The sequence below is a fragment of the Hirundo rustica genome, chromosome 1 (assembly GCF_015227805.2).
Source record: "Hirundo rustica isolate bHirRus1 chromosome 1, bHirRus1.pri.v3, whole genome shotgun sequence".
NCBI lineage: Eukaryota > Metazoa > Chordata > Aves > Passeriformes > Hirundinidae > Hirundo > Hirundo rustica.
This window is the reverse complement of record NC_053450.1, coordinates 2,041,340-2,068,234: the sequence shown is the minus strand read 5'-3', so window position 1 is coordinate 2,068,234 and position 26,895 is coordinate 2,041,340. Positions and strand designations below refer to the sequence as shown.

General features: G+C 41.7%; 1 protein-coding gene across 1 annotated transcript in view; it reads right to left on the bottom strand.

Annotated features, from left to right (window-relative positions):
- Window positions 1-25,715, bottom strand: part of TSNARE1 (t-SNARE domain containing 1) — a 275,941-nt gene extending 250,226 nt beyond the window's left edge. Inside the window, exons 1-4 of the mRNA XM_040070046.2 lie at window positions 25,621-25,715; window positions 22,594-22,684; window positions 19,148-19,222; window positions 17,163-17,219 (exon numbers count right to left, since the gene is read on the bottom strand). Coding sequence (XP_039925980.1) covers window positions 17,163-17,219; window positions 19,148-19,222; window positions 22,594-22,684; window positions 25,621-25,715 — 318 coding nt within the window. The remainder of the gene's footprint in view (window positions 1-17,162; window positions 17,220-19,147; window positions 19,223-22,593; window positions 22,685-25,620) is intronic.
- Window positions 25,716-26,895: the final 1,180 nt, after the last annotated feature.

The following is a 26,895-nucleotide window of genomic DNA, read 5'->3' as shown; positions in this document are numbered from 1 at the left end:
GGTGAGGACTCGATGCACCCAGCGTCTCCCTCACAGACCAGGTCTTTAATAGACTAAACACCATGAGAATATGAAGTGATCAAAGGTATGTATTCACAGTGTATGAGATCACAGCGCATCAAAACTTTGATAGATGCCCCTGCTGTTTGCTCATCCTTAAGGAGCAATGACCTGGACATTAGCATGTCTAGTAAATTGTTCTAATGTGTGGTGAAAGGGGACTAATGGATACAGTAATTGATTGTTTGATGGATAGCTGGGGAGCCCTTTGATTATGAGTTTTTGCTACGGTCCAAGACATTTTCATTCTCCAGTTAACCCAGAGCTGATTGCTTGCATGAATTATCTCCTTCTATGACTGCAAATATCATTCACTTAATAAATATTTCATTAGAAACAAACCAGTGGTGGGGAGAGAGGAAGAAGCAGATGCTCAGCTCTGTGTCTGTGGAAGATGTTACAGAGTTTACAGAACAGACACAGGGATTATCCATGAAATGTGCTTGGGTCAGACAAGAGGTGTTTGCTTCTCCAGGATTTAGTGCTCAGAAGCAAGAAGAAGCCTGAAGGTCGATTTAAATCAATCAAGGGTCGATTTAAATCAATCCACTATGGACCCAGAAGGATGTGGCGCAGCGCTGAAGTCACTGTGTAAAGGTTGGCCTCCTCAGAAATCCCACCCTCCTCTCTCAAACTCCAGCCTGAGCTTTCATGTTACAAGGAGGGACTCTGATTAAGAAATAGAATATCAGCAAGAAAACATTTATAATTCCTGGGATTTCATTGGTGAGGGCAGAATTTTGATCCTAGTGAAGGTTATAGCAAAATTTTCCTGACTATTAATGCAGTCTTTTTTTTGATCCATTATTTTCCCATTATGTCTTCTCAAAAGTTATTTCTACTTTTATTTGTCTTTTGATATTTAATTATTCACCTGTACTGTACACATTTGTTTCATTTCAGATGGTTGCTTTCCAACACGACATTGTACTTTTGAGTTATGAAGATCACTACTCTTCTCTCCAAGGAGAATTCTCCTTGGGCAGTGCAGAAATCAGGCAGAAACAGGCTTTTATTTTTTTTTAACCATTTAGATTCCCAATCCCGGATCAACCCTGTTTCACATCTCTTCAAATTTTCAACTAAGAGGACAGCAATATTTGCTGAGGACACTTTGGACTTCCACAGGCTCCAGTGAGGTGAGGAATTCCACAAACTAAGCTGGAGTCACAAGTAGTTTGTTACAACATGGAGTCACTACAACAGCTAATCCCAATTCACCTCACGCTCTTAATATGCTGAAAACTGCAGCAGTTTTTAAATCCTCTTCCATTGAAAAATTGTTGATGAGCAAAATACATAATGTTCCCTATTACTCTCCACCTTGTGTACATCCCCTGGGCATTGAGACTCTCTTATCTTGTTTTCCTAGCTGCTCCTCCAGCATATTTATTTTGTTAGTCTCACAATGGGTATCATTATGACAATAAGCACAACTTAAATATTAATCCTATGGTTATGGGCAGAAATGTAACTGATCATATCATATGCTATAAAAGGGGAACGTGTCAAAATGAAATGGCCTCAATGCTGTTGGCCCTCAAATGCTTTTTCAAGAATGTTACAGAAGGGAATAACATGAACAAAATATGGGGGGAAATAAGAGAAGGTGACAAAGGAAGAGGGACAACCAAACAAATGAGAGTAGGGACTGTGCAAGAGTGAAAGAAGAACACAAAAGGTGCTCAGAAAGGGGACAATGAGTAAAGAAAGCTTGGAAGTAAATTGAAAGGAAGCCAAAGGCAGATTCAGGTTACCTTCAAAATGCACAAATTCCCCAGTCAGGTATGACAGGAGCTGAGATAGGACCCTCACAGGGACTGAAACCCTCGCTACTGCTGATATATTTCAGCAGGAAGGGTGAGAGAAGGAAGGCAGAAAATCTTCCAAAACCAGAACAGCCATTATAAAAATCTACACATTCCTGTTGCTTCTCTTTCATTACCATATACAGACCAAGTATTGACGAGCAGGAAATCTCATTTTTAGACAAAAAATATCTCTCTTCTCTTGAAGAAATACTTGTCACTAATTTCTGAAGATAAACCAACATTCTGCCCACATCCTGGAAAAGAATCTTTCTTGCCACAGGGTACTTCTAATAATAAAGACAAAAATAGGTTAAAAAAAAAAAAGGAAAAAAAATGCTCTTCTAGATAAATACTATACTCTGTATTTATCTGAGATCAGACTGAGTGAAGAAACTGTTGGCAGAGTTAGTGTTGGACATATATTTTCCACACCAAACTGTGGAAGGTGACTGAGTCCAGAGTATCCCTGCATATTTTATCATAATCATGAGGCTGCATGCCAGATTTCTCCATGGGAAGCTCTCCCTGAACCACTGACACTGCCTGCTGAGGGAGGTGACACTTTCCATCAGCAAAGGAGCATCGATCTGGCTCAGCATTTTAAAGTCCCTGATGAGTTTACATTACCTTTCTGCTGGAGTCCTTCTATTTGCATCCACTACCTGTGCTTTTACCCCTGCTGCTGCTCAGCTCAAACACAGCTGTGTTAATACACCAAAGACACACAGCTAATCCATACCCCTCTGGTCTATTTTCAGATCTCATTTGGCAAACAGGAGGGAGTGAGACCAGTGGGAACACAGAGGAGAGAACAAGCCCTTGAGGTGTGTCCTGGGCCAGTCTCTCAAGGACACTGATGTAGGCTTTAGTTTTGTGAGAATCACAGAATCACTGATGCTGGAAAATACCTCCAAGATCATTGAGTCCAACTTTTGAACAATCACCAGCTTGTCACCCGGACCAGAGCACCAAGTGCCACGTGCAGCCACTTCTTGAACACTCCCTGGGATGGTGGCCCCACCACCTCCCTGTGCAGCCCCTTCCAATGCTTGACCCTTTCCATGAAGAAATTCTTCCTGATGTCCCACCTGAGCCTCCCTTGGCACAGCTTGAGGTCATTTCCTCTCATCCTTGTTCCCTGGAAAAGGAAGCAACTCCCACCTGGCTATAGCTTCCTGTCAGGGAATTGTAGAGAGCAAGAAGGTCCCTCCTGAGCATCCTTTTCTCCAGGCTAAACACTCCCAGCTCCCTCAGCCTCTCCTCACAGGTCTGACTCTCTAAACCCTCCCCTGGACATGCTCCAATTCATCTTGCCCTGAGGGACCCAGAATTGGACACAGTACTTGAGGTGTGGCCTCACCAGTGCTGAGCACAGCCGCTGCCCTGGTCAAAAAAAGAAACTGCACTTGGCTGAGTTTTAACAAAAGGTTCTGAGCATTGAGCACATCCTGAAATCCCAGGTGTTTTTGCAAGAGGAGCTATGATAGCTCAGCTGTCCTGGGTAAGTGTCATCATTGCCAACTCCATCCTGCCAACCAACACGTGTGGGTTGTGAGGATAGAGATATTCTTCTCCTCCAGTCTCACCCCGACATGCAGTGACAGTGCCCAGTCCAACACTCCTCAGAAGAACTTGGATTTCTCTGAAAGAAATGTGAGCCCTTCCACCCCGACTTATTTTAGATATGTCTGGTAGGTCTCATGAGTAATGTACCTACACAAAGAGATCTCAGAAAACGTACAGATTGTGCAGGAACATAAATTTTGACTGAGCAAGTGATGAATAGAATGCAGAGCAACATCCTCAGATTTTGGGCAAAGACTATATAATCATTCAGTGGTGTTTGTGAAACATGTCAGGCTCTGTCAGGAAGAAGGGTTATAAATAAATGTGAGGGAGATACTTTAATAATGCTATTTCATATACACTCAATAATGAACTTTAATTATTTCTTTGGGGTTTTTCCTTCTTTCAGTGTAGCAGATGAGTCAAGCCCAGATGTGTAATGAAACTGATACTGACATCACAGCTTTTTCTTTAGAGGTGGCTGAAAGAGCTCTATGGATCAGCTGTCAAATCATTTCTCCTCCTGTGGGGTTTCCTTCATGCATCTCACCCAGAATTTAATTCCTCCACATATGGCATGAGTGAATCATAGTGCAAGGAATTTTCTTGATGGAAAAGATTTTGCAGACAAGCGGTCTTCTCACATCACTTGTCCTGAAATGATGCCAAAGTCATCTCTGTCATAGGCAGCGGAGCAACCTGCCAAGAGGAACCAGTTGCCATGGTATGTAAGGCTATAACATCTATAACTTTGCATTCTGAGACTATGAAAACTAATCCAGAGCTTATCAGTAACCTCATCACCAAATATTTGCAGCAGGGAATGAGGAGATTGATTTGTTTCCTGCTGTGATGCTGGGAATTAACAGAGGATATCAAAAGGAAAGCTCCAAGGTGTTAAATGTAATGATGTGGATAAATATGAAATATCCCACCAATTCCTTGGCTTTTTAGTAGAAACTCAGGGAAATGAACAGAGGAAGGTGTCACATCACTCCTTTTGCAAAATGACTTCCTGTCAACGTCTGCAATGACTGCAAAACTTTCTTGAAGAGGAAATCACATGTGATGAATCTCACGGAAATATTTTTATTCTCCCTTTGACCTTTCCTGTTCTGTAAGCAAGGAAAATGACAACACAACCCTACTGAAAGAAACAGGATGCTCCCCAAATCCCCGCACTGTGAAGAGACTGTGGCCTGATTCCCCTGCTCTCAGAGACAGGAGCTTTCAAACTCACTGAGGGCCACACAGAAGTGTCTGAATTCACTTGCCAGGTCCACTCCCAGTCGCATACCCAATATTCCACGATAAACAATGGATAAACAAACCCAGGAAACACATCAATTCTGCAGACTCCTTGCATGTAAAAAGTCCTTGCACTGGGCAGCTACTCAACATGCTTCTCTTTGTGAACACATCCACACCCACCAATTTCCATTTCCTTCTGCGAATCATGAAAAAACAGAACAAAAACTCCATGACAGAGGAAGGCAGAGAACTCTGGCAGGACCTGTGGATTAGAGGAGAGATGAACTTGAGCTGGAGCAGTTTTACTGGTGTGACCTGAGACCCTGTGGAAAGGCCCCACTCTGGAGGAGGGTGAGGAGGAAAGAGCAGCAGAGACAACTTGTGATGAACCCCACCCCCACCGTGATGCTGGTGGGGAGGAGGGAGAGAATTCAGGATTGAGATTTCCTGGGAAGATGGGAGGGGTATGGGAGAGATGTTTTAAGATTCAGTTTCATTTCTCATTATCCTACTCTGATTTAATTGGTAAGGTATTAAGCTAATTTCTCCACATCAAGCCTGTTTAGCCTGTGACAGTAACTCGTGAGTGATTTCTCCTTGTCCTTATCTCGACCCAAGAGCCTGTCACTACATTGTATCTCCCCTGATCAGCCGAGGGGGTGACAGAGCAGCTTTGGTGGGCACTGGCATCCAGACAGGGGCAACATGCCACAAATGGGGATGGGTTCTTCCCCTTGTGGACAGAAACATCTCAGTTTGCAAAAAGTTTGTGATCTGCAGGGGTGTCTACTAAAATTCAGCATTTCATCACAACCTATTTTGTATCAAGTCTTATTATGCAATCACCAGTTTGTAAACAAAGAAGCAGCTCCAAATAAAGCTGTTCCAAAAAATAGCCTACAAAACTCCATACCACACTTTCAAAAAACCTTTTTTTGGTGCTCAGTTAATAATTTGTAATGTTTTCCAGCTCCTCACAGCTTAGAATAGGAAAAAGCAGCACTGGTGAGCTCTGACACTGGAGAGGGCACAAGGGGAGAGTCAAGAAAGCAAAAGGGTGATTAAAGGGATTTTGTGTGAACTCAAGTCCGCAACGGGTCAATGCCTGTAGGCTTGGAAGCAGCAAGCAGTGTAAGGAGGAGAAAAAGGGTTTATAACATTGGATATAATCAGGCTCAAAATAAAACGTGCCTCAAAATAAACAGGATTGGTGTAGGATAAGAAAACAAATTACACCTCACATGTGAAGAATACATCTTTGTAAAATGAGTCCCTTTGGGTCAAAATGTATAAAAACATATAAAAACAAGCAACAACAACAAAAAGGCAGAAGCAAAAATATTTAAACAAAAACAAAAAATGGTTCTCTATAAACAAAAATCCCTTTTCCTCCTTTACTTTTTTGCAAAACTCTCCTTCACACCTCATTTTTTCTAAGCTGGGGCTGGCTGGCAGCTCTGCCCAGGCAGGCAGGTGTCCAACAGATGAACATCATTTGCTATCACTTTTACCTGCTCTCACACCAATGAGCTGAGGTTTCTTGTTCATTTAAATAATTTTGAACATTTTAAACTCAAAAATAGCAAATTAGCACTACCCCATCCTACACCAGAAGTGTGTTACCCTCTGCCATTTATCAGGTGACCTTCCAGTCCCTACTGTGCTAAGGCAGATGTGCTGATGAGCTATGCTCACCTTTGGGTGCCAAAATTATGTGAACTGGCTAGGGACCTGCAGTCCTGTGTAATTTACTAAAGATGAGAACCAGACAAGCTGAGACTAAAAACTGCTGAACTCCCAGCAGATGTCACCTAAAGCTCAAACTCCTCCTCCCTAGCAACCTCAGAAGTTATCTATTTATACACAAAATCATTAATATTATATTTATTTTAACTCCAGTTAATATGTTTGTTCTTAGTACAGAGAGGGGACATGGAGCAGATTTCCACAACTGAGCAAGGGATTCTGCCTTCAACGGACACACAAAACATCCTGTTTCACCCCAACTCTTTGCAGAGTTTAATCTCATCTCAGTGATTCATCAGGGCTTCCCTGACACGGTTTTCGTCTGAGCAGAGTAAAACCCAGCTCCCGTATCTGACCGAGTCCTGTGCCAGCAGATGGCACTCCGAAGTGCGCAGCATCCTCAGCTTCCCTCACCCCACCCCCAGCAACTGCTCTAAGAGGTGTTCTTTTGTTTTCTCCTCTGCCCCGCTCTTCATTGGTGCTTTGAATCATGCTTAAATATAGGGGTCAGCTTAGGAGCTCCCATCTCAGGGCCATCAAACTTCCCAGTACTCAGCTTCCAGAAGAGGTCACTATGTCCTGCTACACATAAAAGCCAAATTCCCACTCTCTTTTCTTAAATCATCTAACCAGTTACAAACTGCTGGGGACAGAAACGGACAAAACACCTTCCTCACTCGGCAGAAATCAGCTGTGATTGCAAAAAGATGATTTGATGCTTTTTGTTGTTGTTGTTGTTGTTTGCTGGGTGGTTTTGGTTTTTTTTAGGGCAATCACCTGTGTTTCTCAGCACACCACCGCTGAGCTCTTCAAGTGAGTTTAACCCAATACAGAAAGGAGAAGGGAAAGGGAAAATCCTTCTTAAAGCAAGAAACGTTGCAGATCAAGAGATTCAATTGTGTCAAGTGTAATATTGAGTTAAGGTTCTAGGAACCACCTCAATAGTTTTATTACATTCAGGACTTTATACACTCAGTGAAGGTAGAGAATAAAACACTGAAGCTTTTAATTTCATCCAAGTGAAGTGTGCAAACCACAGCAAACCACAGAAAATCCAGGGCTCGCACAGGTTGGAAACAGGATCTCCAGCTTTGCCCCATGGAAAACTGGGTTCGTGGAAATAAACATTTATGGTTTCATCCAGTTCCTCCATACAGAGGTTTCTCCATGGCAGTCTTTGTGCCAAAGGAAGACTTTGGGAGCCTCTTGTCTGTGAGTTTGGCTTTGGGAGCCTGCACAAAAAGGGGCAGAAGATCAACTTTCATTTCCCAGAAGGAAGAACTTTCCTTGCACTACCATTCCCAGCTCCCTTCCAGCATCTGCAGAAAACAGTGAGGCAAGAGATGAGATTGAGACCTTAACTGGTTTAGGAAACAGGGAAAAAGTCCTCCTGCACCAAACCCAATTAATCCAAGGCTCACTGGAGTGACATAATGCTCATCCCAGGGTACCACGTGGCAGCACAGCTTTAATTAAAGCAGATTAACGAAGGAGACGCTGCAAAGCTTTGCTGTGTTTTACTGCAGGGGACACAGGGAGATGCAGTCCTGTCACCTTGCTGCTGCAGTGATAACGTGACCATTTGAACGCCCACAAGAGGAGAAGATCTGTGATGGCACAGCTGCATCACTTCCCCCAGGATTAATTAAGAGCTTGCAGGGATGAGCAGGGATAAGGGTGATGCTCAGCAGATACCAACCACAAAACTTTGATTTGCTCCCAACAGTGGCAGTGATGAGCAACGCTCACGGCTCCATTTTTCCATTCATAGAAATCACAGAATAACTCAAATTAGAGAGGAGTCATGAGGTCCATCAAGTCCAACTCCTTTCCACTCTTATCTACAAAAGCATATCCAGGGAATTTTCATCAGGGCTTGCTCATGGTCATGGTGAAGGCTCTGAACCAACACCTCATTTCATAATTGGGACAACTGGGTGAAAAAGTCTCTTAAAGTTAAGGGAATTGTTTGCTTGAGAGACACCTCAGATCAACAAGTTTGTGAGCTTGCAGTGGAGAACCTCCATCTGTGTTTAGGTGAACACATTTATTTTATTTATCACACAGGCTGTTGCTATCAGCTCAAAAATAACTACTTGAAATGTTATCTGCACCACATGCCTTATCCTACAGAACCTGTTGTGTTTTATAACGACACTATATATAAATTACCTCTCTGATATATGTCCAGCTTTATGAGTTAACTCCAAAGGAATTTCAGCATCCTGCATTATCATTAAAAGTGAGGATGAAACTCTCTAACCAACCAGTACATCAGTGGAAGTTTAGCTTGGCAAAAAAACAACATAATTTTGGGTTACAGTTTTCAGCTAAGGAACAGCATAAAAAACCAGAACTGTAAAAGTGATTCTGTGTTTCCTGGTGTTTTCATAAACCAGAAATAATTGTGACCAATTCAAAGAGCTTGAGCAACCTGGTCTAGTGGAAGGTGTCCCTGTCCATAGCAAGAGGTTGGAATAAGATGGTTTATAAAGTCACTTCCAACTCAATTCATTCCATGAGTCTGTGATTTCCTAGGTGAGATCCAGTATAGGGGAGGTAACAGCACTGCCTTCTACACAGGTGTGAAAGGGGTTTAATATCTTTAAGTTTTATGGTGGATATAATGTTTATTTTGACCTTGAAAAGTCAATAAACATAATTTTTGTATTCACCCTGGTGCAGCAAGGGTTAGTATATTTCCAAATTTTTTTTTTTTTTTTTTTTTTTGGTGGGAAAATACCATTGCTGTCCCCATTTAATCATGTGATAAATGCAGCCATCAAAGTGGGTTTAGAAGAACACTATTTCCTTCCTTTCAATAATTCATCTCCACAGGGGTTTTAAATGTATTAAATAACACTGCATTCACTTTGGAGCAAGGTGACACACTCAGTAAGGTTTCACATTTGTTACTCCACTTGCCGCATGCGATCTTTGCCAGGGCAAAAGTCAATTTAGACTCTTGCAGTGCAGCTTAGGGGAGGTGGGGTTGAAGGAAGGGAGGTGCATGGGGTCATATAAGCAGCCCCCTCACAGCAGCAGAAACCATGCTTCCACTGGGCAGAAACACTCACTAAATAATTATGCTTCTGCAAAAAAAAAAAAAAAAAAAAAAAAAAAAAAAAAAAAAAAGTTATATACAGAGGAGTCAAGCCCACAAAGTGAAAAAAATTCAAGCTTTTAATTCAGTTTTTGATAATTATAGTACTGCCATTGTGGCCACACACGTCCTGCAGACACAGCCTACATTTCATCAGCTCTGGGATCTTGGCCTGTGTTTGCTCTCCTCTTCAACTGCTGTCACACATATCTGACAGAGCTGCCAGAGGTGACCCTCACTGCCCAGAAAAGCTGCATGCAAGGACAAAGCTCTCTGAGCAAGGTGAGTGTCCATCCAGCTGCCACTGTATTTGCAGTTGCATTTAATTTTATTTTTTATTTGTGTTTATTTATGCCAATGTAGGTGCAGATGTCTACAGTTACACATATATATTTCTAGATGTACAAATCTGTGCCAGCAGTGCTGAATGCAACCATGAACTGCCCATACTCACTGGGTAAAGGGCAACACTCTGGAGGAAAGAGGATTCAGAATTCCTTGAGACCAAGTCTGGTTCTCATATAATAGGTGAGAAATAGGTGAGGTGCTTTTCTCCTCTATACGGGTGCAGTGACCCCCTCCATGAATGAGCCTGATGTGGCAGGAAGATGTGGATTCACTGTATTCTTTAAATTTAGGGGCTGACAATACTTAAGGGATAGAAAGATTGGAGAGGGATTTTTTTGCAAGGGCATGGAGTGACAGGACAAGGGGGAATGGCTTTAAGGTGAAGGAGAGTAGATTTAGATTTGGAAGAAATGCCTCCTTGTGAGGGTGGTGAGACCCTGGCACAGGTTACCCAGAGAAGCTGTGGCTGCTCCATCCCTGGAAGTGTTCCAGGCCAGGTTGGACTTGGACAGGGCTCAGAGCAACCTGGGATAGTGGAAGGTGTCCCTGCCCATGGCAGAGGGTTTTAAACAGATGATTTTTAATGTTTCTTCCAATCCAAACTATTTTGTGATTCCACGAGACAGAAGCACAGCAGCACCCCAGGCAGCCACCACAAGCAGCAGGGAAAATAATATTTACAGAGCTGTCTCTGGCTACAGAAGAACAATAATGTGGGCACCAGCTGAGTGATCTGTCCCAGCCTCTGGGCACAATATAGATTTTTCCCTGTCAAAGTGCTCTCTCCTATTAGCAAGGCTGGTTCATGGCCGTGTTCCATCGCGTGGCCTCAGACGCCTCCATGCGACCCCGGTGTCACCATTCCCCGGGCACAGCAGGGTTTGTGCCAGCCTGGCATGAGAGGAAAGCATCTCCCAGGATTTGGGAGCATAAAAGCAGAGCTGGGGGCGAGGCTGGCACATTCCAGACTCCAGCAGTGACTCAGAGCTGGGGCAGAGGAGCCAGGGGAGCTGCTCTGGAGGAGGCTTCGTACAAAAGAACTCCTTCCCTTGTCTTCATCCTCTGCCCACACAGAAACCTCTGTCCTTTCTCACTCAAACAAAAGGAAAAATAAATAAAAACAAAGTAAAAAAAAAGTTTAAAAGCCACACAAGGGAACAAACAAACTGAAAAATCCCTTAACTAACCAAAACCCAGCTAGGGGAAACTCAGTTCTTTGCCTGGGTGCTGATGGAGGCAGCTGCAGTTTCTGGTTCCATCAGCAGACACAGGGAGAGTGGGCTGGTCCCTTGAAAGGCACTTAGTAGAGGGCTGCCAAGGAAAATCCACAATGTTCAAGTTGTTTGGGCAATCTAGGAAATTGCAAGTTTCAACCAAACCTGATGATACACATTCCTTTCATAAATACGTTTGGTCTTTTCTTACTTTTCTTCTCTTGTAGGATAAGGAGATTGGGATGTTATGGGAAGCTCATACCTCCAGCTTTTGACAATTCATTCCATCAAAGCTGTGGTAGCATTTGGGGTTTTTTTTACACGTTTTTACTGAAGCCCAGAGCATTCCTGGGGTCCCATAAAACCTGCCACCAGCAGCATCTGGAATCCAGGTGTTTTTCCAAGGGCTCTGGTGCAGGGTTTTTAATTTTAAGTTTTACAGTTGAAAAATGCTGCCTCCCTGACAAAAGGGGAGTTTAATGGTTACTTCGGGAAGTTCTGTGCCTATAAAGCCCACTGGAATTTTTTTTCAAGATCGTGGGCATGATGAGAAGAAAAGACCTTCCCTTTCCAGACACACTGGAAGCAGAGCAAGAGTACTTTGGGACATTCAGAATAGATTCCACCTCCCCTGAAAATACAGGGAACAAATTAAAAGATTAGATGTGAATCTATTTCCATCCACTTATTAAATCCCTTTATGAGAATCTATTTCTCTACCCCCAAAGAGGCAGAAAAAGAAAATATTTAAATTTTCTTAAGAAAATTGCTTTAATGATTGCCTTAAAAAAACCCCAAACACTTTAACATCAAACAAAAGCCCACACTTGAGTAAAGTCAAGAAAAAAATAACTGTGATTTAAATGCTCCATATTGACAACCCTAGGAACAGGGGAGTGGGTTGATTACAATATGGCTTTTAATTGATGCATAGTCATTTAAAACAAAGTTGATATTATTGAAATAACACTTTTTACAGAAGTAGCTGCATCCCAAACAACCTTGAAAAGACATAGCAATTGCTACCACATATGCAAGATAAATTATCACCAAAGCTAAGGCTGGATTTCCTGAGATACAGCAGCCAGACTGCAACGTTAGGAACGGGGATGAGTTCTGAGATAAGATGGTAGAGTCAGTAAGACAAACGTGTAAATAAAAAGCTCCATTTGTTGGGGAAAAAAGCTATATTTTGATTGTGAGAAATTAAATTTTGCATTTCAGGGAAATACGTCCTCTCACAAATGTGGGAGCTGGTTTCAAACAGAAGGAGCATGAGGAGCATCTAAAAACTCATAATTAATTATTGTTCAAGATAAGCTGTTGGTGTTGGCTTAGCCTGTGAGATCCTCAGGGTGGCACAGTCCTGTAGCTGTGCTTATACAACACCTACCATGACAAGGCCCTGGTAAAAATAGAAGCCTAAATAAGCAAAGTCATTACACACTCACACACATACAATGCAGTTCATGCAGACATTACTGCCAAAAAAAGTTATTCTTCCATAAAGCCGAGGACTGGATCTCGCTGCCCCCAAAATGAGAATTTTACTCTAATCACATAAAAAGAACAACTTCATAAACACAGGAAGAAAGGGAGAAATTATGCTTCCTGTGGAAAGGAAGTCCATTTAAAGCAAGAATAAACTGATGCAGTCAGGAGGAAAAAAAAGAAAAAAAGCTTGTATATGCAAATAGACATTTATTACCCATCTTTGTGCTCCTAAGAAATATAATTTACTGACCTTTGAGAGATGGGTCAAATAGGCCCATAGAATAAGAAACAAAGACATCTTTTTGGCAACTGCCATGTTACAGAGCAGTAATTATCCTTTCCTCTCCCTGTGAGCAGCAGGAAATGAAGAGGGATGCCATTACACCATGACAATTACTGTAATTTTAATTTCTAAATATTGCTAGGAAAGTTTCCTCCAAGAAAAAAGAAAAAAAGAAAAAAAGAAAAAAAGAAAAAAAGAAAAAAAAAAAGAAAAAAAGGAAAAAAAAAAAAAAGAAAAAAAAAGAAATGAAAAAAAGAAAAAAAAGGAAAAATGAAAAAAAAAAAAGTCTGTTCAGATTTTTGACGTGGTTTTAGATAAAAACTCATTCCCCAGCTAAAAAAGAAACAGAGCTGTGCTTCCCCTTCTCCCACTCCCTTGGGGGAACCACCTACAAAGTCTGCATGGTGTGAAAAACCCACTCTCCCCCCCATTAGTGGAGAAGAGAGAATTGCAGAGAATCACAGAATGGTTTGGGTTGAAAGGGACCTTCAAGATCATCTTGTCCATCCCCTGCCATGGGCAGGGCCACCTTCCTCTGTCCCAGGTTGCTCCAAGCCCCATCACTTGAAATCATTCAACCACGGGCACAAAAACAGATTCTTTCTATCAGAAGCAGATGATCTTGGTTGCACAATAATTATAAAAAAATTAAAAAGAAGGATTCTTTTCATCTCCTGTGCTGAGAGACATTATCTTCTCTGTTGTGGCCTTTCCACAGTCTACCATTAATTGTTTTTATATTATGGATAAGCTATTCTGTGCTATTTGAACATTATCATATTATATATCCAGTTCTTACACTGTGGGATGGATTTCACCCTAGAGGACACGTCTGGTCAGCTGTCCAGACTCTGCTGCCACTGACCACACTGTCCCAGGCTCCAGCAGACACCTGAAACACTCCCACTCCTATACTGGACTCCACCTGGGAGGAGGAGTTTGCACCTGGATGCTTCTGTTCAGAGGGAAAAGTGGGATTTGAAGCCCATCTGCACCAAAAATAATCAGGAGCAGAGGCAACCATATCCCCAAATCCTGCCTCTGCTCTAGGTTACACCCACAATTCCCAGAAACTGGAAACTACCTTCCAAAATTCCCCTCAGCGAGCTTTTGGAGGTCTCACTCTGGCCAGTAGGTGAAGACTTAAAATTACTTTCACAGATTCAAGGGAAAGGGTTTTTTTCCTTTTTTTTTAATTGTTGCCACAAGGCACCTTCAACAATGATCATTTAGTGTAGTAAAAAGTTGTGTCTTTCAATATCTGCACCTATAGAACTCCATTGATTTGTCTATACACAAACACATTCTTACAAATATATTTGATTAAGAATTTATATAACTTCAGGCTTCAAGGAGTTTTGGATCAATGCCGTTATTTTGCCTTTATAAATGAATAAACTCAATTAAAGAGTACTTACAACAAACAATAAAGGGAAGGAAAATACTTTTCCCAAGGCTTCCTATGGCAATTTTTACCTGTTACGTGGGTCTAGGGAATCAATTACTCCCTAAAGGGAAATTATTATTGCTTGTGTTACCCAACATCTCACCTTTCCCACTCACCAGTGGGAGAGAAGTATAGGGACGGGCATGTAGAAAAACGAGTATTCTTCAGACGTCTTACAATTTGCTGTAATAAATTGAAGTATAAATAAAAGAGAACAAAGCCCTGCAGGCAAGCAAGGCTGGATCTGCACCAAGTCACTGTGCAGCTTCACAAGGCCCATAAATCAGGTCTCCTGAACATATGTAGTATTTTGCATTACTCTGTAGGGTGTTAACTTTAATGCCTTAATATATTCACATAGTGGTCAGATTACCATTCCTGTGGGAACCATAAATTTGTATGTCCCAGCCAATCTGCTGCTGGAAAAATAATAATAATAAGTAAAAACTAACCACACCACCGCATTGCCTTCAGCAGGTTCTGTACCTTTATTTTTTCTCCTTTCTGTACTTGAGGGAGGAAGAAGAGAAGACAGTGTGAAGCTGCAAATGTACAGGGAAGCTGAAGCAGGTGTGAATTAATTTTCATCCTTTTCTTGCATGAAGGCTTGTGTGTCCCCAGCCCAAGCAACTCTCACTGCATTAAAAAGATTTGCTCCTGGGTGGGATCAATCCTATTTCTGAGTCAGAACCCTCTCACACAGGACATGCTAAACCTCCTTTGTAATCCACCAAAACCACTTCACTTCACCTGCAAGCGACAGCTCCAAGGAGAAACAACCTCAGCTGATCCACTTTAACCCAATTTATGCTGATTCTGCCTGACCCACACCAAACTGATGCTCTACAATCTCTCAGTGGTTGGATTCCTACATGGTTTAAGGCAAAGAGGGTTGTCCCTGTCTCATTCTTCCTCCAGCCTCCTTTTGCTCCAGCCCCACCATAACTGGCTTCAAGATTTGAGTATTTTTGTCTGACATCCTATTTTTTCCCCGTATTAAAACTCAGTTTACTTCCAAAGAAAGCTGGTTTTGGAGTCACCAAGCAATTTCAACATACCAAAAAAGCTGGTTTCATGCGGGCTTGCTCCCAGTGCCAACAATTCCCAGTAATCAGCACTCTTCATTCGATTTGCACTTGTCAATGGCCAGCAGTGTCCCACATCCAATGGAGCAGCCATGGCCATGGACACAGGGCAGTCCAGGCAAGAGCTGTTCCCTTCCCTGCAATCCCCTCCACCAACAGCAGTCAAACAAAACTGGTTAAAAGCCAAAGAAGAGATGCAATACAGACAGTGTGAAAACAAATCTCAGTTAATTTGCACAAAATGACCCAATAAATATTTGATGTCTGTGGAATTTGACCATGGTTAAAGGAGTTGTGATCTATGCCCCTGTTCAACACAGATCACCAGCTGGTGGACAAAAAGAGACTGTTAATTTTTATAAACACTGGGCTGAAAAGTAGTATCTGTGCACAATCTCTCCAAAGGTAGCAGTGGAAACCCTCACTCTGGATAAAGGAATTCATCAGCCCCGTGGTACCTTAATTTCATTTCACTGACACCTAAACCAACTAAGCAACAAGGTCTAAGGCAGAATTGCAATTGCTTGAAACTTAGTTAATATCAAAGCTTTGGTCCATTGATCTGCACATAATGATGGGGTCTTCAGTGGCACCATTCCACTCTCTTTTACAGAGAATCATCAATTCAAAGTTACAAGGTACAACTATTCCTTGTATACTTTAAGGAAGTTGTAGAAAACCAGGCAGCAAAAGGTAGGGAGAGAAAAGTCATCAGGAAAGCAGAAAACCTGCTGACAAAAAGTATCAAAAATAACAGAAATAATCACTGAAATGAGACATAGAGTTCTGGGTTTTGGTGGCAAAGTATCAGCTGCAAATGCCTACAAGTTTCTTAGCATGTAGGATTTAAGAGGCCAACCTAATCTCTGTTGGACCCTTACTACAGCCAAAGGATCTCCTGGCATCCTCTTGGAAATCTGTGGATATTTGTTAAACACACATACACACATACACATATTAAATATGTAATATTTTGTATTACTGTTTCTGAAAGATTACACATTTTTCTGTATATATACATATACCCTTGCACAAAGATATTTTTAATAATCTTAATAATTTGCATATGTTCACTGACACACAAGCATCTAATTATATTTTATATATATATATTCACATACATGTGCATATGAAACAATAGATGCATCATATATGGAGTAATCAGAGTATATATGAAAATGTGTACATAAATCAGAATAAATATATATACTCTCATTCTATATAGTATTTATCCATTGAAAAATTTCCTAATATGGCTAAAGGAGAAGAAAAAGGTTCAATTTGCATATGTATATAATAGTTAGCCACAGGGCAATGAAGCCAAGCAGAATACATAATCCCTCTTAAAACTGGGGACAGGTTTGATAAAAACTCTTCCCAATTTCTTCTACAAAATTGTCCTTGGAAAGTGATTTCACTCCACATACAAGCCCATTTTCCAGGAAAAGGGGGTATAGGGCTGCTTTTTGATTTATTTCATAGCAGACAAAACTCCCATCGAGAATGGAAAAACGGCCCCATGAGGACAGAAAAGCAGAGAATAATTAAACAGATCTTATATAAGTCTTTTTTTCCTCAGTCCTGTTTTCTTCCACCTCCAAAGACGTCACACATCTCTATTGCAAAAACATCTTACTGGCTTCAGTGTAGGCAGTGGAGGAGCTCCAAGCTCTTCAGCATCATTAGTGGGGTTAGAAAACAGCTTTTTTTACCACTGTATTTCTTTCCAAACACAGAGACACACGTGGATTTACCTGTTTGGTGCTTCTCTGCCCAGTAGGAAGCAAAGCTTTGGATTTCTCTGCTATTTTCTGTTAAAAGGAAAAGAAAAAAAAAAATCTGAGGGAAAATGGCTGAGAAAACAGAGTCCAAATATTTAGGGAAGAAATCATATGAATATGAATATGAAATCGTATTTTCTTCTGCTTTCTAAAGAAACAAACATAGAGAAAGCTCTTACTCTTTAGAAAAAAACAAAGGAGTATAAAAGCATTGAAAAGTTCAGTCTTGCAAGCATTAAAAGTCTTCAAAGCTTCCAGAATGACAAGGTTATCAAAACTGAAACAGGCATTTAAGGAATGACAGCCAGGACGTGGATAAGTAGCAATTTATCACTCAGATTGTTTCCCTGACGCAGCCGGGCATTCACAAGCCACAGTGGTTAATTTTGGCACTACTGAATTGATGACAGTTTTTAAAGTAAAAGTAATCCAACCTAGATATACAGTTCAGATGGACTGTGCTCATGAACTTCAGGGGAAAAAAAGCATAAAAAAGATGTGTGTGCATGTATGGGGGTGGATCTCTTTATCGAAATAATTCCAACTTCTCATTTAACACATAAAATAATTTCATTTAAGGACCACACACTCCCTTTCTTGAATAGGACAGATAAATAACTTAAAATATGAGGCAGCACTAGAGATGATGCAATTCTATCACACCATAGACATGCTGTTGAACTTCAATTTTATGTACATCCATTTATTTATTTAATTTTTAAGGCACAGGCAGCGAGTGCTGGGAAATCAATCAGTCCAGAGTGTTTCTAATAGAGACACATTATTAAGTGCATGTTGCCAGCCAAATTTCATTACACCTCCATAATTACAATATATCCTTCCCATTGTTGCAGGCATGCTTCAGACTCATTAAAGTGATATACTACAGCCTCCAGAGTTTGTCCAGGTCGTATTTTGATTAATCCAGATATATCTCCTAACTTGCACTGGGGAGGGAAGCAGTTTGGGAATGCTAAACTTAAGTCATTACTACAGTGTTTAAAAGCAAAGCAAATCTGCTCATCAGCAGAGACTCCCCAGGGTAAAGCGGGTGAGCAAGAAGCAAATGAACGAGCTGGAGTTCAGGCTTTGTTTGTTTTATTAAACAACTTGATCTTGGTGACAGATCCCAACCACAAGATGTGCCTGGAAACTTTCTAGCACAGCCAAACAGCAGAGCAGAGCCAGAAGGTGGGGTAACATTTGAATTATCAACGCTGCCTGCACATTTTCTGCAAGCAGAAAAGGTGAACTGTGCAATCACCTCTCTTCCTCCCCCGAGAGTGGAGGCACCCCAAAATAATGTCATGGCTAAGCCAGGGGAAATACTTTCCACTGAACTCAGCACTGGGGAGGCCACACCTCAAATCCTGGGGTCAGTTTTGGGCCACTCACAAGAAGAAGGAGGGGCTGGAGTGGAGAAGGGAACAGAGCTGGGGAAGGGTCTGGAGCACAGGTCTGATGAGGAGCAGCTGAGGGAGCTGAGGGGGGCTCAGCCTGGAGAAAAGGAGGCTCAAGGGAGGATGTAGCCAGGTGAGGGTCAATGTCTTCTCCCAGGGAAAAAAGGGACAGGACAAGAGGAAATGGCCTTCAGCTGCCCCAGGGGAGGTTTATTGGGTATTTGGGATACTTCTGCAGTGAAAAGCTTGTTAAGCACTGGAAAAGGCTGCCCAGGGAAGTGGTGGAGACACCATCCCTGCAAGTGTTCAGTAAATGTGTGGGTACGGCCCTTGAGGACACAGTTCAGGCAGTGCTGGGTTGATGGTTGAATATGATGATCTTAAGATTTTTTTTTTCAACCTTAATTCTATGACACTATGATCTGGCTGACAAAGAAAGAAAAGAGGAAGGAAACTATCCAATAGCAGCCCTGTGGAGATGTCCCGGGCTCCCAGGAATTACACTTAACACATTCCCAGTTTCACAGATAGGAGAGCAGAAGCAAGAGAGATACTCACTTTCTGCACAGCTCCGTATCTCTGGATGGCATCTGACAGCTGGTTCTTCAGCCTGTCCAGCTGAAGCCGTTCTTGCTGTATTGGGGAAAAAAAGAAGGCTGGTTAGCAGGACTGTTAGAGATAAATCCAGTAGTAGGCTCTGTCTGCAACCATGGGAAAGTGTCCTGGTTGGAGACACCAAACAAATAAGGTGGACACAAACCATATCCTAAAATAATCCATCACACCAGGACGGCCAGGATGCACTAGGATTTTATTTAAGGAAATGTGATGCTTTGGACTTTCAGGCCAAGTTAAATTAAAAAAAAAAAAAAAAAAAAAAAAAAAAGACACTTTGAATATTCAAGATAACATTGGAGAAAATAACTGGAGGGATATTTCTATAAAAAGTTCCTTTTTCAGATGATAAATCATGTTAGATTTGATCAGCTCATTTGGGAGATTTACTGGACTTGAGAAGTCAATCAGCCACAATATCCCTATCCTTGGTCTGACTGTCAGAAACCAGCCTATTCTCATGTTTTCCAAAACATGAACGCAAATGTCACTGCCTTTATGGCTGGAGCTTGCTCTAGCAAGATTTTGATCTATGTTTTAAAAATAAAACCTGTTCCTGGAATGAAGAACACAGCCTGATGTAAGTATCCAACATGCTTCCACATCTCTGCTTTCAGACGGAATGACCAAACCCAAACAAGCTCCCCTGGCACTGTTCTACACCCTGGATTTCAGATTTCACATGTGCAGGAGTTAACACGTCCAGATTTTACAGAAGTAAGGAAGTGGGATGTCACCCTAAAAAACAAGTGGCAAACAGAACCCAATCTACACTAAGCAACTAAGCAGAAATGTTCACTTTTCAGCCATTTCAGCTGCTTCAGAAAACTGCTTGGGATTACAAAAGCAGATTTTATAAAGGATGGGATAAACATTTTTAATTTTAATGGCAGAATTTTCACACACAGAAGAATATCCCATTTCGTCATCTAAAGACTTAAAACAATTTTTAGAGCAGGGCAAGTATCATTATTCCCATTCTACAGATAAAGGTCCATAAACTTCATGTTTGTTCCACATGCAAAATAAGAAAAGACTGTCACCCTGGAGAGCTGATCTCATGCTCCAGCACTCACCCTACCGAAAAATGGAATTCCAGATCTACCACTCTATTTACATCCGTTGAGGTTAGTTTGGAATGAAGCCCTAAAAGAGCCATTTCCCATCAGTCTCCTGCCTTGTAGCACACTGATCCACTTAGAGCAGCATCTTTGCTCCTGCAATACTATCAATTTGCTCAGCTGGGCATCCTGACTCCAATATCTCCAGCAGCACGTTGAGATTTATGGGAAGTCAGAGAAAGTCCCATTTTGCATCTCGTTGGCAGTGCATTACTGGTGGAAAATAAGGAAAGAAATGGGGGAGAAAAGCCTTTTTTTTTTTTTTTTTCCCCCCTGTGTGTGCATGCAAAGCAATCCAGAGAAAAATGGATTGGCGAGGACTAACTATAAAGCTCTGTAAGGCTTTTCATGCTGTGAGCAATTTTATGGGAGAAGAGTTTGCAGTGCTACCCAGATTCCCAAGTTGGACTTACTGACCAGCAGCCAATATCCACCAGAACAATTTATTATGTAAGGGACGGGAGGTACAGGCTTTTATCAAAATTTGTAGGTTTAATTACTAAAACTCCACTGTTAAAAAAGAAAAGTTAAAAAAAAGTTAAAATATTTTACCAGTGAGCAGAAAAAGTTATTATACAAAGTAATAGAGAGCAGCAAGTTTATTTCTTGTATTACTGCAATTGTTTCTGTATCTGTTTTCTTCAGGTCTTAAATTTATTTTCCCTTCAACTTGGCATTTTTCTCCCCATGACAGTAAAACCTCTTCTCCTGAGACTCCCTGTGGGCTTCAAGGGCAAATAATGACATTCTTGTGTGGCACTGTAATTGGGCTTAATGTGACCTTGCCTGATTCCCCTTTGGACCCAATTTATGTCACAAAACAGAGCCTGGAGATCAGCACAAAAAAAAAAAAAAAAAAAAAGCCCCAGATTCCCATATCTCCAAGGCAGCATCTTCTGTTTCATCAAGCTCAAATGTAATTACGCAAGAAAACAACAAAAAAAAAAAACAGTTTTGCCATCCATCACTAGCCAAAGCAATATGTTAAAAATTATTCTTGTATTAATCTCAATGTCTACATGTGGAAACAGGAAACAGTCATTCCAGGCTTCTCTCCTATCGTCTGGAGAAGACCACCACCCATTCTTTTTTTTTTTTTTTTTTTTTAGGCAGGCACAAGAATTGCACATGGTCCCTCACAGGTTACCAAGGCAGCCTCGGGTGATCCAAGTCTTAAATCCTTATCTCAAGTGCCTGTTGGCAAGTGCCATAAATCCAGGCTGTAAAAGCCACTTGGTCAGAGATGAGTTGTGTGTTTAGAGCAGTTTTATTTCTAGGTGGAAGAGCAGTGAGAACAGAGTTGAAGTAATACAGGACTTTGGAAAGTGGTAGGGAATGAGTGAGAATAAAACTTGAACTCAGGAAAGTTCCTGACTTAGAAACCATATGGATGCTGGAAGTGTAACAGAAATCAAGTAAAATTGTCCTTATTTTCATTTCAGGTGCTGAATGTTATGTGGGTGAAAATTCTACTTTAACTCTCACACTAGCTGGAATCCTGTCCCCGCAGTTTGCTTGTGCACAACATGGGCCAAAGCCAGTAACGACATCTAGGGTATAAAATCATTTGTGGAAGGATAAAACCTTCTGTTTGTCCAGTCTTTGTCCTGGGGACAGCTGGGGATGGGGATCATTCCTACCCTGTGACAACGATGCTCGTATGAGTTGAACCTACAGATGACAGCCCAGTCTGCACACAAAACAGATGGGATTTTCTGGGGTAAACTGGAATCCAGAGTGGGGTAAATTCTAATTGAAAATCCTGCTCTGATCTGGCCACAGCCTGTATTTATCCCCAAAGCTGCCTTTGCACTAGCACACAACACTGCACTGAATCAGTGTCATATCCAGATATATTCAATGGCTTTGGCCTTTCCAGACACTTAACACACTCCCAAACTCACCAGCACCTCGTGCCCCCACAACTGAGTCCTTAACCAATGCCAAACTCATGTGAAGCCGGATGATTTCTGCAATATTTTCACCCAAACTGAGACCCTGAGATAGATGTGACTGGCCAAAGACTGTTGCTGAGTTGATGATTTCCTATTCCACATGAGCCAGTTTTGGGAGGAGAGCTGGTGTCTGCAGCTGTTTTCCCCTGGGTCATTTATGAGTTAAAACTACACTTGTTTGGGAGGAAAGGAAGTTATAGCAAGACACAGAGCTTAACAGCTTTAAAGCACCCACTGCCACTTCACATTTCCATTATTCCTCCTTCCACAAGACCCATCATTCTCCCCCAACAGCATCTTGACTGACACATACCCTGGATGAGCCTCTGACAATCTCAGACAGCTGCTTGATGGCTTTGGTGCTGGTTGTGATGGTTTTATTAGTTTCCTGCTGGGTGGCATGCCTGCAGAAGAGAAGAGATGATGGGAATTGCAATTGAAATTAATTGCATAATGAGACACTTGGAGAAATCTATCAAGCTACAGAGCAATTGAGACAACACAGTAGCAGGAGCACACAGAGGCACAGGGGGGCTACAGGAGTCCTGTGTCTTCACCAGCAATGGAAGCCAGAAGGAAATACTGGGAAGGAGATGCCCAAAGTATTCTTCCTGCTGTCAGCACAAACACAAAGTCTATAGACCATTCAGAGGGAAGTGATAAGGTGAAAACACAGAGTGGACAGGGAAGAAGGCCACCACAGATGGTTATTGTAAATTTTCAAAGAAGGGTTGTACAGCAACAGGAGATTGGGGAATTGCCTGATGGCTTGCCCAGGAAAGTATTGTACTTAGGAGAGAAATCTGAAATCGAGCAGGACAAATTTACTTACCCTGGTCATCTACCCCTTAATGACACAGTATCTCGAGGACAGTACTGGGGATGTGGAGGTGCAGAGCTGTTTTACCAGCACTGAAACAGGCAGAAAGGGGGCCAAACCAGCCACACCCTCTGTCATGGGTGTCCCTCCCTTTTACACCCCAAATTCCAGTACCATTACTCTCTTAAAGCACTGGTTGCTGGTCTTGTTCTTTGGGACCGTACAAATGAAGGGGAAGAAACATAAATGCTTTCCAAAGGTATTTATGACCTCAGTCCACTATTTCTCAAGCTTTCTAAGGTCAACAGAGCACTCTCAGCTCCTAGGCTTCTCCAGAGAGCACTTCATATCCTTTTAGTCAGAAAGAAATGGTTTTCCATGAGGTTTTGTTCTAAAACTCAAGAAATACTTGGAAAAGACCTGGAGAAAATGATTTTTTTTTTCTCCCTTAGAGGATGCATGTTAGTATGAGCCACAGTTGTATCGAAAAGACTAATTTTTCAGTACTTTTTTTTTTTTTTTAGAGTGGTGAGATTTGAAGTGAATGGTGGTTCTTTGATTAAAAAAATGTCAAAATGTCTATTTATGGTCCCTCACTCCTGAAGACCCATGGCTTGTCCTGACTCTTCAGCTCCTTCCTTCTTCTCTGTCAGCTCTGATGGAGAGCACCCTTTTTGAGACTTAGGTCAACTCTTCCAGCACCTCCTTTGGAAATCAAGGCCAGTCCCCAAACATCTTTTACCAAACACAACCTTTACTACAAGCACATTGAGACCTCTCTTGCTGACATCCTAATCCAAAGTTTGGCAGTTTTTTTCCCCACTTCAATGTTTTTGTGCAAACAGCTCAGTTGGAAAAGCTGTCCAGCATCATGGAATCATAGGATGGCGTGGGATGGAAAGGACCCCCAAATCATCCAGTTCCACACCCCTGCCATGGGCAGTGGACCAAGTTGCTCCAAACACCATCCAACTTGGCCTTGGACACTGCCAGGGATGGGGCAGCCACAGCTTCTCTGGGAAACTTGTGCCAGTGCCTCAGCACCCTCCCAGTAAATAAAATTACACTTGAGTTCACAAGGTACCTACAAGTGAAAGATTAGTACACCACGAAGACAAAATCTCTTAGTTGCAGAACAGAATTCAGAAGCGTGTCAAGGGTTGAACACTCACACAGAAAGCATAGACTCCTTTGGCACCATGCAAGAAGGAGAACTAATCCCATATGAATGCAAAACCAGGTCCAAAAATGAGTTATTACCTCTGTTTATTTAAATTGAGATACAATTTCTGTGTTCATTCATCAAAATGCACTTCACTTACTGGTGAACCCAGGACTCACCACACCAGCTGAGCAATTACTTCACTTTTAATTTGAGATGGAAGAGGTCATATCTATCACAGACAGGTATGCCACAATGACACTGTGAGAGAAGGAGCTGGGAATTGAATCCTGTCACATTGCTAACATTGAGGAGTGCACAGTCAGCCTGATCTCCAATCTCTGAATCAAGTATATCTTGACACCAAATGCATGAATTCTATAAGCAGCAGATTCAAATCCAGATTTCCATACCCAATTCCTCTTAATGGAAAGCAAGATGCTGGATCCATTTTGCCAACCTCATTAAATTATCTGCCCACAGAACAACTCAGGGATTTACATACCAGTAATTCCCCATCCCCAAAGTAAAATGGCTTGTTAGGCTCTTGCCTCTGATCCTTCCCAGTCTCTAAAGTTAAATAAAGCCTTCTCCATTTGCATTGTTATGTAAATTTTATGTTAGATATCTTATGTAATAAATTCGTGCTGGGCACAACTTTACTCTGCTGCTAAATAACTGGGAGCAGGAGTACAAAAAACTAAAAGTTCTGCCTTCCACCTCTTAATTAAAAATGCACTTTAACCAACATTCTGGTGCTTGATTGTGGCACTTCCCACTATGCTGTCAGCACAATTAACTTATTATTCTTCAGTCTCAGAGATGCACTCAGGAATTAGACAATGATTATATTTAATTTACATTAAATGCTATTAAGATCTTAATTTAAAAAAAAGTCCTCTCGAAACCCTGCTTCCTGCATTATTATTTTTTATTTTTTTTTAATTTGTACTGGTAAAAAGATATGTTGTTTGTGTCGTTGTTTGTGTTGTTGTTTTTATTATTAGTATTAACAGTATTATTAGTATTATTATCTGTCTTTATATTCTGCTCCCCATGGAGGCATGGAAGTTAATTAAAGGGGTCTCTATGATGAATAAAATTTCCTTCTCAAAAGAGTTCTCCACACAACAGTAAGTTAATACTCCATTTGTGGAGCTGCCAAGTACCTAAAATACAAATGTAATAATATATTCACCTGTCTACAGCCCTGCCCTGAAAACAAACTCTGGAAGGGTAAAAAACAGAGAGGGCACCTCTTAGGAGGAGTAACCTCTCTGGCTGAGCATTTCTGCATTGCACAAACATTGCAAAGACAATGCACTAAATAATCCATGAGATGCCAAACTGCTGCCTACGAGTTCCCCATGGCTGCTGCTTCCTCTGCCGGAGGAGCACAGTCCAGCAAATCTGTGATCCCCAGCCGCTCACAGTTTGTTCTTTGAACGATCATCTCTCTAATTTATTTATCCAGTTTTAAAAGGAGCACTGCAGAGAGGCAGATGCGGCAGCGGCTGCTCCCCTCATCCACAGGGACACCGGGAAGGAGCTGAACTTCTGCCTCTGCTGCTTTCTTGAAACACTTGATGAATGACCAAGCGGGCAGAAAAATAATCAGACACCAAGTGCAACAGCAAACAGCAACAAGGGAAGGAGTTCTCTCTACCTCACCATGCCTGCCGATACTTTACAATAATCCCAGAGAGCTTTGTTTCCCAGTCCCAGCAGGAAATGCCATTTCCACTTACAAAACAAGACATAGCTTATTTTATTTTCATCTGATCCCTCATGGAAGAGAAATAACAAAATTTTCGGGTACAGATCAAAAATACCTTTGCCGCAGTGGTTTGAACATCATTAGATTCAGAATCCCCTTTAGCACAGGGCAACTGCACAGCAAAAGAGCTGTTTTTTGCACTTAAGAGTGGTCAAGTAAGCATTGGCAAGAGTTAAGCCAGATAGCTCAGCATAACTCAAAACTTGCCTTTTTCACAGCTGCTGTAGTATTTACTGTAGTGTTCTTATCCAAAAAGAGGTAAAAATCAGAGTACTTTGAGCAGAGCACTGAGCTGCAGGATCTGTGGCTTAAGCAGAAGTAGGTTGAACAGCTGTATTTGCATTTATTTCATTGCTGCTGGAGACAGAAATGCATAAGGGAGCATCAAATATGCAGAGGGAGATTGGCACCATAGGACATCCCTTTCCTGTCATACAGATGGATTCTGTGCAAGACTGGTGGCTGTGGGAACTGATAGGGCCCAGAAAACCACAAATACACGTAGATAAAACTTCATGCATTGCCCACAGGGACAGCAACGGATCCAAGGATCCTATTTCCCTTTATTCCCCATAATAAAGTTTTTTAACTACTGAAAAAAATCCAATGGAGATTCTTTGCGGTCTGCAAAGGGCGGCACCTGTAGCATGAAGTTCTACCCTGGAATGTGGTCAAAACCCTCAAACAATGCCCTGTTTTTCAAGCTATCAGTGGTGGGCTGAGAGGGGCACCGTGTGCTGGGTTTTGGTGTTGAACTGCATTAAAACCATCTGCCATGCCAGCCTCAAACCTCACCCTGACAGCGAGGCAGAGATTTGGCAGATAAGCTGCTAAGCTGATCTGGAGACACATGCCT